At 41.4% G+C, this 16811-nt stretch overlaps 1 protein-coding gene across 1 annotated transcript; it reads right to left on the bottom strand.

Moving 5' to 3' along the window:
• Positions 1 to 8302: 8302 nt before the first annotated feature.
• On the bottom strand, positions 8303 to 16562 carry LOC127547687 (chymotrypsinogen 2-like). The gene is made up of 7 exons (XM_051974656.1): positions 16495 to 16562; positions 13762 to 13865; positions 13455 to 13534; positions 12512 to 12590; positions 10323 to 10503; positions 10038 to 10171; positions 8303 to 8529 (listed from the first exon to the last, which is right to left on the bottom strand). The coding sequence occupies exons 1-7, from the start codon at positions 16544 to 16546 to the stop codon at positions 8368 to 8370; spliced, it is 792 nt and encodes a 263-aa protein (XP_051830616.1). The 5' UTR covers positions 16547 to 16562; the 3' UTR covers positions 8303 to 8367.
• Between the last annotated feature and the right edge of the window lie 249 nt (positions 16563 to 16811).

Genomic DNA, 16811 nt, shown 5'->3' with positions numbered 1-16811 from the left:
GACTATGATGAACATGGAAAGACAAGGTCCTTCTTGGCAGAGGAATTCTAGAGAAACTCGTCGATGTTTTCAGTGCAGAAAAATTGGACATTTGAGAGCTCATTGTAGATATGGAGATAGAGTGAGAAGACAGGGTGAGAGAAAACCCAAAACCCCATGTCCAAAATGTAACCAAGGCTTTCACTGGGCCTCTAAATGTATATTGACCCAGAGGAATGAGAGGCAGGGCCCAGCTCTAAAGTATCAATCAAAGGACAGGTGGGGCATGATAGCAGCTGAGGTTACACCCAGAGAGACTTTAGAAATTCAGAACTCTGATGTCATCAACCAAAAGAAAAGCAATCAGGATTACAGTTGGGAAGAATACAGGCCTTTTAAGACAACAAGACAATATCCAATGCAAACAGCTCCAATGTAATTACCAGATGATGAGGAGAAATCCCAAAAGTGGTAAATAGAAGAGAATTAGATTAATTGCTTGGGGAAGAGGATCTGCTTATATTTCCACAGGTGGAAAAGGAATCAGATGGCTAACAATGAGACTGTCAAAAGAACTTTAAAATCTTCAGCTTTCAGTTCCTGAAAAACCAGCAAGAATCACTGGATTCCCTGAGATGAAAAATTGTTGATGAGACTTTTTGCAGTACTTCAGAGCTTACAGGAATTATTAGATTCCTGGCGCATGAACTATGGACATTTGTAAATTTTCAGGTCGATTTATGTTGTTACATTACTACTAGCCTGTGTTATATTACTATGTGCTTATGTATTTTAAGCAATTGCAAGAATCATTGGATTTCTTGAGATGAAAGAGTGTTGATGAGACTTTTGCAGTAGTTAAATTTTCATGTTGATTCATGTTATTTGTTACATTACCACTAGCCTGTGTTATATTGCTGTGTGCTTTTGTAAATTGTGTATAATGCCTCCCATATTGATGGATTTATGTATACCATGTATATCTGTTACAAAGTTCTGGCCCATATTGATGGATTTATGTATACCCCCTCAGAAACCCCCTATGTTTTAAAACAAAAGAAAGGGGGAGATGTTGGAATCCTTACTAACTGCTAAGTAGTTAGAGTTGATCTACCCATAATCCCTCTCTCTGGAAGGAGCATAAATAGGCCAATGGGCCAGTCGGAGGGTTCTCTAGAGAGAGGAAGACGCTACAAGTCAAGATTTCAGCGGAATGACATGAAGAGTTGGAGCTGGCTGGAGGCTGAAGAAAGCAGAGGCAGAGGCTGAAGGACCAGACCTTTGGATTTGGTGACATTCGGAGAGAGCTCTTGGAACCAAGCAGAGAGATAGGCCTCTAAGCTAACCGGGCTATATTGGAGATAATAAAAGATCTGAACTTTTATCCCCTGGCTGTGTTTTGAGAAGAAAAAGTTCACCACAATAGTGAGTCCTAAGGAGGGTCTAATCTCCTTTGCCTAGACATAGGTCTAGAGTCTTCACAGGGAATTCCTTTTTCTTGTAAACAATTAGATTTGTTCATCTCTCCATGAGTATATTTTTAGAACTATTTAGTCACTGATTTTATGACCTCAGATCTTTGATCTAATAATGAGATCATTGTCAAAGAGCTGAGAAAACAGAGTTTTCTCTGATGACTTGAACTAAATAGAACAACAGGCTTCTAGGGATGAGAAAATTAACTCTTTTCAAGCAACTTTAGGAGAAAGCAGAAAGTTTTAGAATTCTGGGAGAAATGACAGATCAGTGAGGTTTAATCAGACATAAAGCTTCTGAAGAACAATAATAATTTGAAATTTAAATGTCCAATAATAGGAAAAATAAAAAGTTGGCTCTGTAAAAAGAGAGCATTGGGAATTATTTATGAAGGTAATTGGGAAGAAACTTGGATGGAAATACAAAGTTTTGTAAGGGTAAATGTTGAAAACTATTTTTACATATATTTTGAAAATAAAAAGGTATTATTAAAAAAAAGAAAAGAAAATTGAATGCCAAGTTGTCTCTGGCTTTCCAAAATGGCCAGATAAACTGTCTTACTTATCTCTACAGAGAGGCAGGCAGTATGGTACAGTGAATATAGCCAATTTTGGGGGGGAGGGTCAGGAAATCCTGGATTCATGCTTTGACTTAGATATGAACTGATTGCCTGGGAAAGTCATTTACATCTTCCTGATTAACTATCTAATTTGCAGATTTGTATTTGTGGAGGAAGTTTTCTTTGGCTCAAGTTTCTTAAACACCAATGAAATTATAAATCCAGTGCTTAAAACAAAAATAACCACAAATACTTTCTATCTTTGCAACTTTGTGCAAATTGTTTCATTTTTCTAGGTCTCACTCAGTTTTCTTGTCTATAAAATGGCTGGAGGGAGGGAAGACTATAAAGCACCTGAGTTTCCAATCTTTGCCCACAATAGCTGCTTAATCAATGAATTGAATAATGGACTGAGGCACTAGAAGACCTTCTGGTATTATTAAAAACAAAATTCTGTCTTGTCTAGTTCCATCATCAAGCATATTTGATTAAGCATAGATTCAATACCTCAAAAACAGTTTCATCAATGAGAATATTCACTCTACTTGGAAAGATTATCATTGCCTCTGGCCCATGGTGGATGCTTGCAGAAAGTTGTCATAATCAAAAATATTTAATGACTATGTGAAGAATATGAACAATTGTCTTTTTTTATTGAATGTTTTCTTGACACCGTTGGTTTTTGTAGCTTCTCCATCTCTGTGTATGTCCCTTACTCCTTCTCTACTCAGAGTCAAACCTTATGACAAAGAATAAAAAGGAAAGAGGGCAAAATACAAAAGAAGCAGTTTAACAAAATGGATTGTCACATAAATTGAGTCCACATGCCAAATCTCTCACTTCCACAGAGAAAAAAAGGGAAGGACATTCTTACTTTTCTTCTGGATCAAGCTCTATCACAATTACATGGCATTCAATGTTTAGCTTTGATCTCTTGCTGATGAACATACAATTTTTGAGAGGAGAGTTACAAATTGTTACTAATTACTTGAAAAAGTGCTCAATCTAATAATCAAAGGGATGCAAATTAAAACAATTTTGGCGTACCACTCCATAGATGTTATATTGACCAAAATAACAAAAAGCAACGAAATCATGGCTGGCAGAGAATCTTTGGAGTATGTTCTGGTAGTACATAGTAAAAGTTACAAAAATTATTGTGTCCACTGATCCAGGAATTCTATTTTTAGAAATATAACTCGAAGGCATGATTTATTTTTATTTTTTAAATTTCCATAGTATTTTATTTTTCAAATGCATGTAAAAATGGTTTTAAACACTTGTTTTTATACGACTTTGTGTTCCAGATTTTTCTCCCTTCCTTACCTCCCTCTTCCTCAAAACAGCAATATGTGCAATTCTTTTAAACATATTTCCATGTTTGTCATGTTGTGCAAAAAAAAAAAAAAAATCAGACCAAAAGGGAAAAACCATGAGAAAGAAAAAACAAAACAAAAAATAAACAAGACTTGAATAGTATGCTTTGATCCATATTTAGTCTTAATAGTTCTCTTTCTGCGTAAGGATGGCATTTTCCATTCCAAGTCTATTGGAATTGAACAGTATTTTATTAATTACAAAAAAAGGGAAACAATTTGACTATCCAATAATTATAGTTATCATTTAAGGTTTGCAAAGCACATATCATATCTCTGGTTCACACATTAACTACTTATTAGCATCTTCATTTTATAGATCCATAGATATAAAATATCTTGCCCTGGTCATGCAGCTATTAAGTATCTAAGACTGGATTGAACTCATCTTTTTTTTTTTTTCTTTTATTGTTTTTTTTTTCCTGGTTATACATGTACATTTCTTTATGAATCATTTTGGGAAAGGAAAAATCAGAATAAAAGGAAAAACCACGGGAGAGAAAAAAAAAAGAAGTGAACATAGCACATGTTGATTTACATTCAATCTTCATAGTTCTTTTTCTGGATGCAGGTGGCATTTTCCATCCAAGTTTATTGGGATTGCTTTGGCTCATTGAACCATTAAACCATTGAGAAGAACCACGTCTGTCATAGTTGGTCATTGTAAATCTGGCTTTTATTGTGTAGAATATATTCCTGGTTCTTCTTCTTTCCCTCAGCATCAGTTCCTGTAAATCTTTCTAGGCCTTTCTAAAACAGTTTGTTCATCATTTCTTATAGAGCAATAATATTCCATTACCTTCATGTACCAAAACTTATTCAAACATTTCCCAGTTGACAGGCATTTACTCATTTTCCAATTCTTTGCTACCACAAAAAGAGCTGCCACAAACGCTTTTGCACATGTCAGACTTTTCCCTCCTTTATGATTTCCTTGGGATACAGAGACAGTAATGGCACTGCTAGATCAAAGATATGCAGTTTGATAACTCTTTGGGCATAGTTCCAAATTGCTCTCCAGAATGGTTGGATCATTTCACAACTCCACCAACAATGTATCAGTGTCCCAGTTTTCCCATATCTGTAATATTCTCTGGTTTGGTTTTCTTGTGGTTTCTGGGAGCAGCCTTCCTTTGAGTTCAGTAATCACCAAGAGAATAGCCAGATGTTAAAGTCCAAATCCTTTGTTGTCTCTTTGCCTGGGGCTGGGCAGCTTTCTTAAAGGCCTTCAGCTTCCTTATCCCCTTTCTTCTATTTCCTGCAGGTGAACTGGGTTCAACCCTGATTATTCCTTGGAACAAGAGGCTGGTGAGGGTTTGGGGGAGGGGGTCTCCAGCAGCAGCTAAGACTTCAGCAGGCTTGAGAGACTGGGGTGGGGGGGATGGTTAGGGCTCACCTAGCTCCACCAAGACCAGGAACCCTAAGCACCTTTATTTTCACCATGTCCCTAAGCTGTGGTGTTCCTGCCATTGAGTCTGTCCTGAATAATATCCTCATAATTGTCAATGGTAAAGGTGCTGTTGCTGGTTCTTGGCCCTAACAAGTCCCTGTGCAGGTGAGTATCTAGACTTGGTTCATGGGGAGTGTAGCTATTATCACCCCCTTTCCTTCTCCACCCCCAGATCTTTTCCTCTCCCTACAGGATCAAGGGAAGTGGGTGGAGGGTGGAATGGCCAGTGAGGGAGAAAAGAGGGATTGAGAGGTTCCAAGAAGCCTCCTGTGGAGTTGGCAACAATTCAATCTCATAAACATCAGCCTCCGTGACCCACAGCAACTTCTGCCCTACTAGGCAAGGAAGAAATGTCCAGCTTGGCAGGAGACCCAGCCAGTCTTGTCTGGGATCCCTCTTCATCCCAGTCTCCGGGTCGTGCATCATGACTACGTTCTCTGGCTCAAGGCTTGCTGGACCTCTTGTCTGCCTTTGAGACTGTCCCTTGATGCCCAGAGGAGGCCTCTGAGCTCTTGAAGTTTTCAAAATGCATATAATTCCTGTCTGTTCCCTTCCTTTCCAGAGAAGAGGTGCCCACTTCTGCGGGGGCTCCCTCATCAGTAACGAATGGGTGGTCATAGCTGCTCATTGCAATGTAAAGTAGGTCAAACTCAAAGGTTTTTCCTTCCCTCCTTTGGAAGGTGGTGGTGATGGTGAAATGGGATGAATTCTTGGGCTATCCGGTGACCTTTGATCCATGAGCCTTTCCCTCTTCTTTAGGACAACAGACAAGGTGGTTGCTGGAAGGCATGACCTGATATCTTATAGAGAAAAGGTCCAAGTTCTGAGGATTGCCAAGATACAGGCTTGGCCCAGGGAAGGAGATGGGAGGAGTGTGGGGTGTGCTGGGGATGTGGCAGCTGGGGCTTCCTGCATGGACTAAGAGCATGTACAAGGGAGAATTCAAGATTTATGGCGAGCAGGCCCTGTGTAAATAAAGGTCAGCTCTCTGATGGGAACTAATAAAACCCAAGCTATGATTTACGATTATTAAAAGTTGGCATTTAAAAAGGGCTTACATGTATACTTGGCCAACAAGCATTTATTAAGTGCTTCTTATGTGCCAAACATTGTGCTAAGTTCTTGAACTTGGGGGAACCACAAAAGGAAAAAAAAACTTAACCCCCCTAATTCAACCAAACAAAAAACCCCCAAATCTGAAAGCCCAGGATCCCAAATGGGGAAGACTATGTTTAAATAATTGTGTACATAAAGGGTAAATTGGAGGCAGTCTCAGAAGGAAGGGACAGGGGCACTAGGAAATAGTTCTATAGCAATTTAAGACTTGGAAAGCACTTTACAAATACTACCTCATTGTGTTCTCAAGTAACTTTGGTAAGTTGAGATATTTATTATCCCTATTTTGTGGATGAGGAAACTGAGGCAGGCAGAGATGAAGTGATTTGACCAAGTTTACCCAGCTAGTCAATATCTAAGGCAGAATTAGAATTCAAGTCTCCTTGACTTTCAGTCTAGCCCAACATCTACTGTTTCATGCAGCTGAAAGTCTCATGCAGAGGGTAGGATGGAGCTGAGTCTCAAAGCAGGCTGTGTATATTTGTATTTGATCCCTTGTGAAGTAGGGAATGCAGGTCTTTGCCATTTTCTAGATAAAGAAACTCAAGCTCAGTGAGCTTCACTAACTTAGCCATGATTACACAGAGATGACATAAATTGTTCCTGTGGAGATTTTTCCTTTCCACGGATGGGAAGGAAGTTGAGAGAAAAAAGAGGATTTTGGTAGGAATTTTGGTCTTGAGTCTGGAGAAGGGTCTGTATCAGGCCCTGGTTCTCCTGGACTCACGCCCACCCCTGTGACTTCCTGGAGAGCCACAACCTGGACAAGCTGATGAAGCACCTGGGTGGCCACTGCCCATCTTGCACCATGTGCAGGCCGATCCCCAGACCAGGGTGGGCAAGCACCTCTTTGAAAGGCTGAGCCTGAAGCAGGACTAAGAGGGCTTGCCCCCAATAAAGCCTGCAGGCACACACACACAGACATCACCCATGATTCACTGGTCTTCAAAAATGAAGGGCAAAATTCCAATAGACTTGGATGGAGAGAACCATCTGCACCCAGAAAGAGTATTGTCGGAGCGAATGTGCATCACAACACAGTTGTTTTGTGGTTGTTTGCTTGCTTTTTGTTGTCTTTTTCATTTTTTTCCTTTTTGATCTTATTTTTCTTGTGCAGCATGATAAATGTAGAAATATGTGTAGAAGAATTGTACATGGTTTGTATGGGACTACCTGCCGTCTAGGGGAGGGAGTGGGAGGAAGGAGGGGATAATTTGGAACAGAAGGCTTTGCAAGGGTCAATGTTGAAAAATTACCCATGCATATATTGTGTAAATAAAAGGCTTTAATAAAAATTAAAAAGAACTAAGAAAATAAAAAAAAAGAATTATACATGTTTAACATATATTGGATTACTTGCTGTTTAGGGGAAGAGGTAGGAGAAGGGAAGGAGAAAAATTGGGAACACAAAGTTTTGCAAGAGTGAATATTGAAAATTATCTCTGTATATATTTTAAAGATAAAAAGGTATCATTTAAAAACAAAACAAAACAAAAAGTAAAAAAAAAAAATCAAGGGCAAACAGCAATTTGTAGCCCCCAGAACTTAGTACAAGACCCAATACATAGTAAATAAATGATCTGTCCAATCATCATGCATTAATTGATCTTTCTGTCTATCTAGTCATCCCTTATCCATCCTACTATCCATCCATCCATCATCCATCCTACTATCCATCCATCCATTATCCATCTTACTATCCATCCGTCCTTCTGCAATTCATCAGTCTAAGTATGTATGTACATATTGTCTATCTGTCTGTCTGTCTACATATGACTTCCTTCTAGACGAATGTAAGTTCTTGGAGGGCAGGGCCTGTTTCTCTTTTTACAATGTATCTCTACCACACCACCAAAGATATCAATAAAAATCTATTTTAAAAATTAAACTACTTTTATCCTTATACTTTCTCTCCCCAGACTGATTGGCTCTGAGGCTCCTGAGAAATGACATACTTACGCTTTCTCTCTTCAATCAACTATTATGAACTGTAAGCTCTACCCTCTGAAGACCATCCTTCCCCCCAAAATCTATATCTGACAGCTGAGAAAAAGAAGCATCTTCCTCTAGATCTGAGCCAGACATGAGGGAGCATTTGGGTAAGGGAGAGACCCCGGGAGGAGGAAATTTTGGGGATGGGAGGTGATCAGGAGGATGGCAAAGGGCTCCCTAAACTAGGCCATAAACTAGGGCCAATATCCAGAACTCTTGCCTTGTGTTCTCTGTACTTCTCTGTATGGGGAAGGGATCATCCCAGAACTGGTCTCTTGGAAGAAGGAAGAGAAGGAAGGGGGAGAAATCTCTAGAAGAGGTCACAGGCACAGACCCAAGAATGAGAAACAACTCTTCTTTCCAGGAAATTTATTGAGATCTCACACCATCACAAGGGAAACCCATCCCCTGCAGGAAACTCAGTTGGCAGCCAGGATCTCTTGCACCCAGGGCATGAGTTCTGTGACCCGGGCATACACACCGGGGCTGGAGGTGGAACAGGTGCTACTGCCCCAAGAGACGATACCAACCAGGGTCCAGGCGCCATCCTTCTGGCAGACCAGTGGGCCACCGGAGTCACCCTGTAGAGAAAAAGAAGGGAGTTCTGGGTCCAGCTTTCTTGATGGCAGAAAGAGGAAAGAGGAGAGATGGAGAAGAGTGGTTGAAGAAGGTGGAGAAATGGACAACAGGAGTGGCAGGGTGAGGGAAGAGGGGCTGAGCCATTAAGGGAAGAGAGAGGGAAGTTGGAGGTAGAGGTGAGATGAGAAATGGGAGAGGCTCTCTTCTCAGTCTCTTTCTCTTTCTCAGTGTCTCTCTGTGCCTCTGTCTTTCATTCCCTGCATCCAAACTGTTACCTAGTTTTGTCATTTCTTCCTTTGAAATCTTTCCCAAATCTACCCATTCCCACTGTGCTGACGCTTATCCCAGTTCTTATTAATTAACTTCTTAGAATTCTATAATGACTTCTGAGCTCTCCTCCCTTTTCATACTTTTCTCCCTGCCAGATTAATCTTCCTGAAGTATCACTTTCATCACATTACCACCTGCTCAAGACTATTGATTCCTCAGATAACCGTGTAATGAAGTGGATAGAGTATTAGGTTTAGAGCTAAGGAGAGTAGGGACTAACCTCACCCATTTAATAGCTAAGTGACCTTGAACAAGAGACATAACCTCTGTCTACTTCAGTTTCTTCATCTATAAAATAGGGATAATGATAGCATCTACATCACAGAGGATGTAGGGATGTAAGGATCAAGAGATACTATTTTAAAGCACTTAGCATAGTGCCTGACACATAGTAGCTATTTAATAAATGCTTGTTTTTTTCTTCCCTCCTTATTTCTATAGAATAATCCAATCCCTTCTATACAATACTCTCAGAGGTGGGGCTCCTCACTGTTTTACTCTTGCCAGTTCCCTTCCTAGAATTCCCTTCTCACACTTCTGCCAAAGTCACAACTTCAGCATCATCCAGTAATGATTTCCCCCTCATATTGCTTCACCTATTCTATCTGTTTTCTAGTCTTTCATTTCTACCTTCACACTTCTTAGAAATGTCTTCTTCCCACAAATACCACCCCAGTCAGGTTCATTTTAACTAGACAGCTCAATGGGACAATAAAGTCATATTTTAACTAGACAGCTCAATGGGACAATAAAGTCATATATATATATATATATATATATATAATATATATATATATATATATATATGACTTTATTGTCCCATTGAGCTGTCTAGCTCATATGTGTGTGAGCTGTCTAGCTCACATATATATATATATACTTGTTATATAATGGGTGCTTAATAAATGCTTATTGACTTTTGTCTAGAAACTTAGTTTCTTAGGGTTTATGCCTTCTCTTTTTGGACTCCCCCAGTGTCTAGCAGAGAGATAATCATATAACAAGCACTTAATACCTGTTCAGCGACTGACTAAAGGGAGTGTTGGAGAACTGAGGGGTGGGATCAGAAGATGGGTGGGGGACAAGGCAGAATTAAGTCTAACTGTAGGGCAACACAACCCCCAGTGCTCTTCTAAAGACTAGCCAGTCTAGGGAAGAATGGGGGGAGAGAGGCAAGTACCATGCAGGAGGAAACACCACTGGCACCAGCGCAGACCATACTGTCCTTGATCTTGCTACCCCAGTACTTCTGGCATTCGCTGTTGGACAGGAGGGGCAGAGCAGCTTGCTGGAGCCTCTCGGGGGTTTTGCTGTCTGGAAGACCCCAAGACAAGAGCAACATTAGCCAGGAGGCAGAATCTCACCTCACTCCAAGAATTCTGAGGGAGAGGAAGACAAGGGTGCCTCTGTATCTTCCACCCAATACTTCCCTCTAGGACCCCCCCACCTTGGTTGGCAAACTCACTGGTGTGCTTGGTCAGCCCCCAGCCGGTGGTGACACAGTTGGAGCCTGCAGGGAAGTCATCAGCAGAGTTGGGAAGGCAGACGGGGGACACTGTGTCTGAAAACTGGACAGGTGTGGCCAGCTTGATCAGAGTGATGTCATTGGTGATGGTGAAGAAGTTGAATTTGGGATTCTTGAAGACCTGTGGGGAGAGACAGCCGTGGCTAAGGAGATGCTCCCTTTAGCCCCCTTCTCCCCACCCCCACTTTTATGGGCTATCCTGGCCCCTGAAGAGCTAGCTCAGCTTCTTTCATCACTCTTAAAGTCCATGGCCTTTTTTTACCTCTTAGAATTCCTCATTTCCTTCCAAGCTCAAGTCACTTCAAACTCTGTCTTCTTTCTGATAGCCCCAGTAGCTAATGCTCTCCCCCCTCATAATGTTGTTTATTTTGTGCTGGAAAGCATGTGCTCCATTTTAGAACTTGGGCACATTATCCTGATTCAGTGAGACAGCTCAGTCTAACACGATGGTGATTATTTAGTACATTTCCCAAGTCTTCATTTCTGCAGATTGGGTCAGAACTAGGTAATGGCCATTTGCCCAATCATGTCCACAGGGCTTTGGGGATCAGTTTTGCTCAGTTTTTAAAAAACCCTCACTTTTTGGTTTATGAAAATGAGCTCTACACATGTGTTATCTAATTGTTTGCCTTCTCAATGAAGGAGATGATAGGGAGAGAATTTCAAACACAAAATTTTAAAAAGAATGTCAAAAATTGTTTTAACCTGAAATCAGGGGAAAATAAAAAAGCAAATAAATGATTAAAAAAAAAGAAAATGAGCTGCTGGAGAGTGGAAGGAAGGTACTCAAGACAGTCCAGGTCCTGGGAACTAGTTCATTTTCTCTGACCTTTTCATATGCAAATGAGATTATTAACCGAGAGCCAGTGAAGTCCCACCAGAAAGGGCCTTGTCCTTTAGCCTTGTTGTCCTTTTCCTTCCTTTCACCACTACAACTTTGCTGAACCCTAAAGAGGCGCATTTAATGCAAATATTTTGAATCTATTGATCTGTAGAAGGTTTTTCTCATAGTAGAGCATAAGGCAATGAGTCCTTGAATTTTTTATTTGTATCTCTAGGTCTAGCTCCATGTCCTGGTAGGATTGGGATAAATGCTCTTCAAATGAATGAATCAATGAGTGACTCTTGCCTCCATGCCTCTGGGGATCCTGCCACATACTGATCAAGGAACACATGAGCTGGCCAGAACAGAGGGCCAAGAGTTCAGAGGCTCAGCGTCACAACTGCTCCCATGATCCCCCAGGACATATGGCCCTATTCCTGAAGGCTCAGCTGGGGTCGGCCTGGGGGCTCGTTCTATATTCCATATCTGTTCATCCTCCAGCTGAGAGTCCCCATCCCTGAGCTTCACTACCTAAAGGAGGCAGGAGAGAGGATATAGAATTCCCTGATCTCCTAGCCCACCTCCCCTCGCACAAGCTGCATTCATGCAATGGCTCCCCCTCTTATTCCTCATTCCTGTGAAGACCCTGACATGGTGGCTCAGATCTCTGATTCATAAAATGGGCAGTATCATGCTAGTTTTGGCAATGGCAATAATTTAGCCAGGGATGTGCAGCTTGTGGGAGCTGACTGTTAAATTTTTAGCTTGAACATTTGCAAACACTACAAATTAGGGCTTGATTTATTGTTTTGTTAATTGTTTAGACTTAATAAAATGATGGACAAAAGTTCATAATGCAGATTAATCATGCTTAAAAGTGTATCCTGCATACAATGTTTCTCCTACAGAGCTGGTTGTTAAAGGTCCATCCTTGGGTGATTGGACCCAAGAAACACATATTCTCTATCCACTGATTTTGGTACAGTGGAAAGGGACTTGGCTCTACTAATCATTGTCTATGAGAAAAATAAGCAAATCATTTAAATCTGTTTCTTCATCTCTAAAAAAGGGGATTGGATTTAATGATCTTAACAGTACCTTCCATTTCCAAATCTTTGGACCCCTGAGCTACTAAGTATGTTTTAGGCAGAAGTATATCTTGAGTTAGGAAATCTCAGAGGTAAACATGGCGGCCTGACCCCTCGAGGGATTTAGGTCTGGTGGGAGGTTTGGACTGGGAAAAACTTGAGGGTCACTCATTGCTTTTCCCATTCGCTGCCTTGGAAGCCTCTGGACATGGTCATACCTGGCCAATCTTCAGCACTTGGATGTTCTCCTCATCAGAACCTTGGTCAAACTCACCAGCAATCACCAGGTCAGTTTTCCTGTAATAGAGGGAACAAAAAACTAGATAATAGAGGGAACAAAGAACCAGATCACATCGGAGAGTTTCTACCCCATGGGATTATTATCTATGCATGGAACACCATTCATCTGGTTTATGCATTTGTGTGCTGTGCTTAGGAGGAGGGATGGATATTCATTTCAGAATCATATTCTGAATGGGGGGCATATTCTGTAGAGCAGCCCACACCCTCACAAGGCTAAAAGTGCTAATCTTTCCTTTGTCATACTTCCCCAATGCTCCACATTTTCCTAGAAATTCTCAACTGTGCCATCTTGTAAATGAATTTGTTTATTATTTTGTCTCATTTCATAAAGTTGTCAGAAGAAAATTGGCACATTGAAAAGAGAAGCTACTTCCTAACGGTGGGACCCCAAATAATTATTTCATATCGCTAGGTCTCAATTTTCCTTGACTATAAAGTATATGTGGTTGGACATTGATAATATTTTTGGTCCCCTCCAGCTCTACATCTGTGATCTTATGGTCCTAATCCTTTAATTGTCCTAATTCTATGCTTTTTTTAAGCAAAATCTTCATTTTTGTTAATATTGGTGCAACCCAACCAAGAGCCATAAATAGTTTTCCAATTATGTCTTCCATTATTTCTGGAAGGAATATATGTATTTCTATGATTGATCCCCAATATTTTGTCCTTTTGGAATGTGATTTCTCATTCTATTGTATAGTCCTTAGGTTTTGTTATTACTATAAAGAAATGCTGATTTTTTTTTTTTGGTAGTTTTAGTTGGTGTCCTGCTACTTTACTGGACTTATGAATTGTTTCAATGTATTCCTTCACTGATTCTCCCCCAGAAGAAAGATAATTCTTCCCACTGCTTACTTGACACCACAGTGAGCAGCAGTGACCACCCAGTCTTCACTGATGATTGATCCCCCGCAAAAGTGGAAGCCAGTTGTGTCCTGGGAGTAGAGAAGTCAGAGAAACCCATTACTTCCCATGTTTTACACACTACAAAGCAGGGAAATCTCAGGGAGTCTGGGATTCAGTCATAGCCTAGGGATTGAGGTGGTCAAGGAGTTTGTCTACTCTAGCACTGAACTTCAGGCCTTCTGGCTCTAGGATACCCCACCCTCAGGGTCCTACCTGGTCAGCACCCCTACCTGGGGAGCCCAGCCCAGACTCTCACCTGAAGGGAAACCTGCCAGGGCCAGGAGCCGGGGACAGCCTCTTCACCATTGACGATCCTAGCCAGGCCACTCAGGACAGGCTCGATGGTAGGGACACCACAGCCTGGGGGAGATGTCAAGATAGTGTAAGAACTTCGGGATGTTGATGATCCCTAAAAGTCCAAAGCCAGGTTAGGGAGCTTCGATGGAGAACAACTTCCTCTCAGATCCCAAAAGTCTGTTTTTCACAAGTCGCTGAAAAATGTACTTTGTGAGGTGAGGAGACAGCAAAGAACTGAGTTCAAATGTAGCCTCAGATACTTACTAATCAGATGGCTCTCTGGGGCCCATTTTTCTCATTTGTTACATGGGCAAAGGGAAAGGGATACCTCCAAAGTTCCTTTTAGCTCTAAATCTTTGGTTCCAGTATCTGCATTATTATTGTCCATATTCTAGAGTCCTTAAGGCCTTACTAGAACAAAAGCTCTGTCTGATCACTTTATAGATCTTCTATCACAAACCTCAGTAAGGGTTTAATAAATCATATAACTCAGAATTTCAGAGCTATAAGGGACCTCAGTGGGCATCTAGTCTAATTCATGGAGGGAAAAAAAAAAGGAATCCTGTTTTTGATGATCATTTAGCCTTTGAGATAAAGTCCTCCAATAAGGGAACCTACTCACTTTTAAAGAGTTCTTTCTGCACAGATTTCATTGTTAGGAGACATTTCTTTGTCTCAAACTTAAATCCTCTTCTTTGCACCCTCAGCCCATGGCTTCTAGTGCTACTCTCTCCCTTCCACATGATCCCGCTTCTAATATTTGTTTTTAATTTTCATTTTTCTGAGTTACATGTAAAAACAATATTTTTGGTTATATATATACATTAATTTTTTAAAAATATATTTCCTTATAAATCATGTTCAGAGAAAAGAAATCAAAACAAAAAGAAAAATCAAGAGAGAAAAAACAACAGAAGAAAAATAAAAAAGAAGTGAATATAGTACGTGTTGATTTACATTTAGTCTTCATAGTTCTCTCTCTGGAGGTGGATGGCCTTTTCCATCCAAGATGTATTAGGATTGCCTTGGACCTTTCTAATATTTGAGGTCCTAGCAGGGGTCCTCAAACTACGGCCCACGGGCCAGATAAACAGGACGTTTATCCCCCTCATCCAGGGTTGTGAAGTTTCTTTATTTAAAGGCCCACAAAACAAAGTTTTTGTTTTTACTATAGTCCGACCCTCCAACTGTCTGAGGGACAGTGAACTGGCCCCCTATTTAAAAAGTTTGAAGACTCCTGCGCCTTCTGTTCTCCAGGCTGGAGATCCCCAATCCCATCAACCAATCTATATATGGCCCTTACCTCAAGACTCTTGACCATTCTAGTTTCTAGCTTATCTCCAGTTTAGCAATATAAAGTGTGATAAATGTTTGATGAATCAATGTAAATACACACACTCTTTGTCAGACTCCTATTCATCTCTCAGAGTTCATCTTCTCCCAGAAGTCTACCAGGAATTTCTCAATCTTTCACTTCCCATACAACTGGATGTCATTCTGTCTTAGACTGCTTTGCAGTGTTCGTGTGTGTGTGTGTGTGTGTGTGTGTGTGTGTGTGTGTGTAAGAGAAAGAGAGAGAGACAGACAGACAGATAGAGACAGAGAGAGATCTGTTCAACTAGATTAGTTATGTGAGAGCAGGAACTGTCTTATATTTGTAGCTCCCACAGTACTTTGCATAGAATAGGCTCTAAAAAAATACTTGCTAATTTATGGGCAGTGTTACTGTCTCACCTGAAGGATCATGGGATTACTGAGAAGCTAACTTCAGAGAACCATGACCCAAATTCTCTCCTCAAAGCCCTTGGTTGGGGGGACCACCAAGGCTGTGTCCAAGTCTGTTGGCTCAGGGGAGCAAGGACAGCAGCAGCCTGAGCCAATGGGTCTAATCAAGCGGTTTGGGTTTCCTGAATCTGTCTGATAGAGAAGAGAGAATTGCTACAGAATTCTGCTCCCCCAGAATCTCACCGACGTATGCCCTGCTTACTACCCAGCCCACTCAGCAGGAAAGACTCAAACAGTTTTGATAAAGCTGCCCCGACCCCATGGTCGATGTATTTTCCTCTTTCATTCTCACCTAGCCTGAGAGGGTCCCATGTCCCTTTTGGGCTACTGGGCAGTGACCCTGGACTGGGAGCAGTTCTAATTGACTCCAAAGATCAGATCCAATCTTACCTCAGTCCAATACCAGCTGTGTGATCATGAGCAAGCCCTTTAATCTTCCAGTGCCTCAGTTACCTCTAAGCTGTGGCTGAATTCTTGAGTCTCACAATGGAAGTTCACTACCTGGGTCCGATCGTTGGTCTGGACCAAGCCTCGGCAAGAGTACTGATTATGGGGAAATGCCACAGAGGCTCATGCTGGGATTCTAGCCTGATGTCTGGTTTTGCAAGGTCATTGGTAGATCTCAGGCATCTGGAGGATCTAAGTTCACATCTTGGTGACGAATAAATCACTTAGATCTGTGGCCTTCAGTTTCTTCCTCCATAAAATGACTAGATGATCTCTAAGGTTCCTTCTAGCCCTAGAACTAGTGCGCTCTCTCTCTCTCTCTCTCTCTCTCTCTCTCTCTCTCTCTCTCTCTCTCTGTCTCTCTGTCTCCTAGATTTTTCAGGCCCTTCCTTATTGCCAAGGAAGAGCCCACCCATGAAAACATCCCTTCCTGGCTCCCTGAGGGGACCCAAGCACTTACCTAAAGAGGCGCCAATGAAGGCAAAACAGCATAAAAGTCCCAGGTAGGCCATGGTGATGGGTCAATGTAGAATGGGTTCCTGCCTCAGCATTGCCTTCTCCCTATATATTCCTGTCCCACCAATCATACACCGGCCCTGCCTTTTCCTGCTCAGGGGTGGGATGGTGTCTATCGATTGGTTCTCATCATTTATTTCTCCTCTATATCTGTTATCAAGAGACTTTGGGGTGATAAGCGCGTGCACTTCTGAGCACCTTTCTGGAGGTTGCCCGAGAACCCACTTCATGCCAAAGAGGAGCTGGCAATGTTACTTGGGA

This window comes from Antechinus flavipes, chromosome 2 (assembly GCF_016432865.1).
Source record: "Antechinus flavipes isolate AdamAnt ecotype Samford, QLD, Australia chromosome 2, AdamAnt_v2, whole genome shotgun sequence".
NCBI classification, from domain to species: Eukaryota; Metazoa; Chordata; class Mammalia; order Dasyuromorphia; family Dasyuridae; genus Antechinus; species Antechinus flavipes.
The sequence above is the reverse complement of the archived record's forward strand: the minus strand, read 5'-3'. Positions and strand labels throughout refer to the sequence as shown.

What these genes read in the sequence shown, in the direction of transcription:
- LOC127547687 (XM_051974656.1), bottom strand. Translation starts at nt 16,546, where the DNA reads ATGGCCTACCTGGGACTTTTATGCTGTTTTGCCTTCATTGGCGCCTCT. An exon ending in GCTGCTCACTGTGGTGTCAA is followed by an intron (nt 12,591 to 13,454) that starts GTAAGCAGTGGG and finishes CCTCTATTACAG; the next exon opens with GAAAACTGACCTGGTGATTG. An exon ending in GTGGTGTTTCCTCCTGCATG is followed by an intron (nt 8,530 to 10,037) that starts GTACTTGCCTCT and finishes TTTTCTCTACAG; the next exon opens with GGTGACTCCGGTGGCCCACT.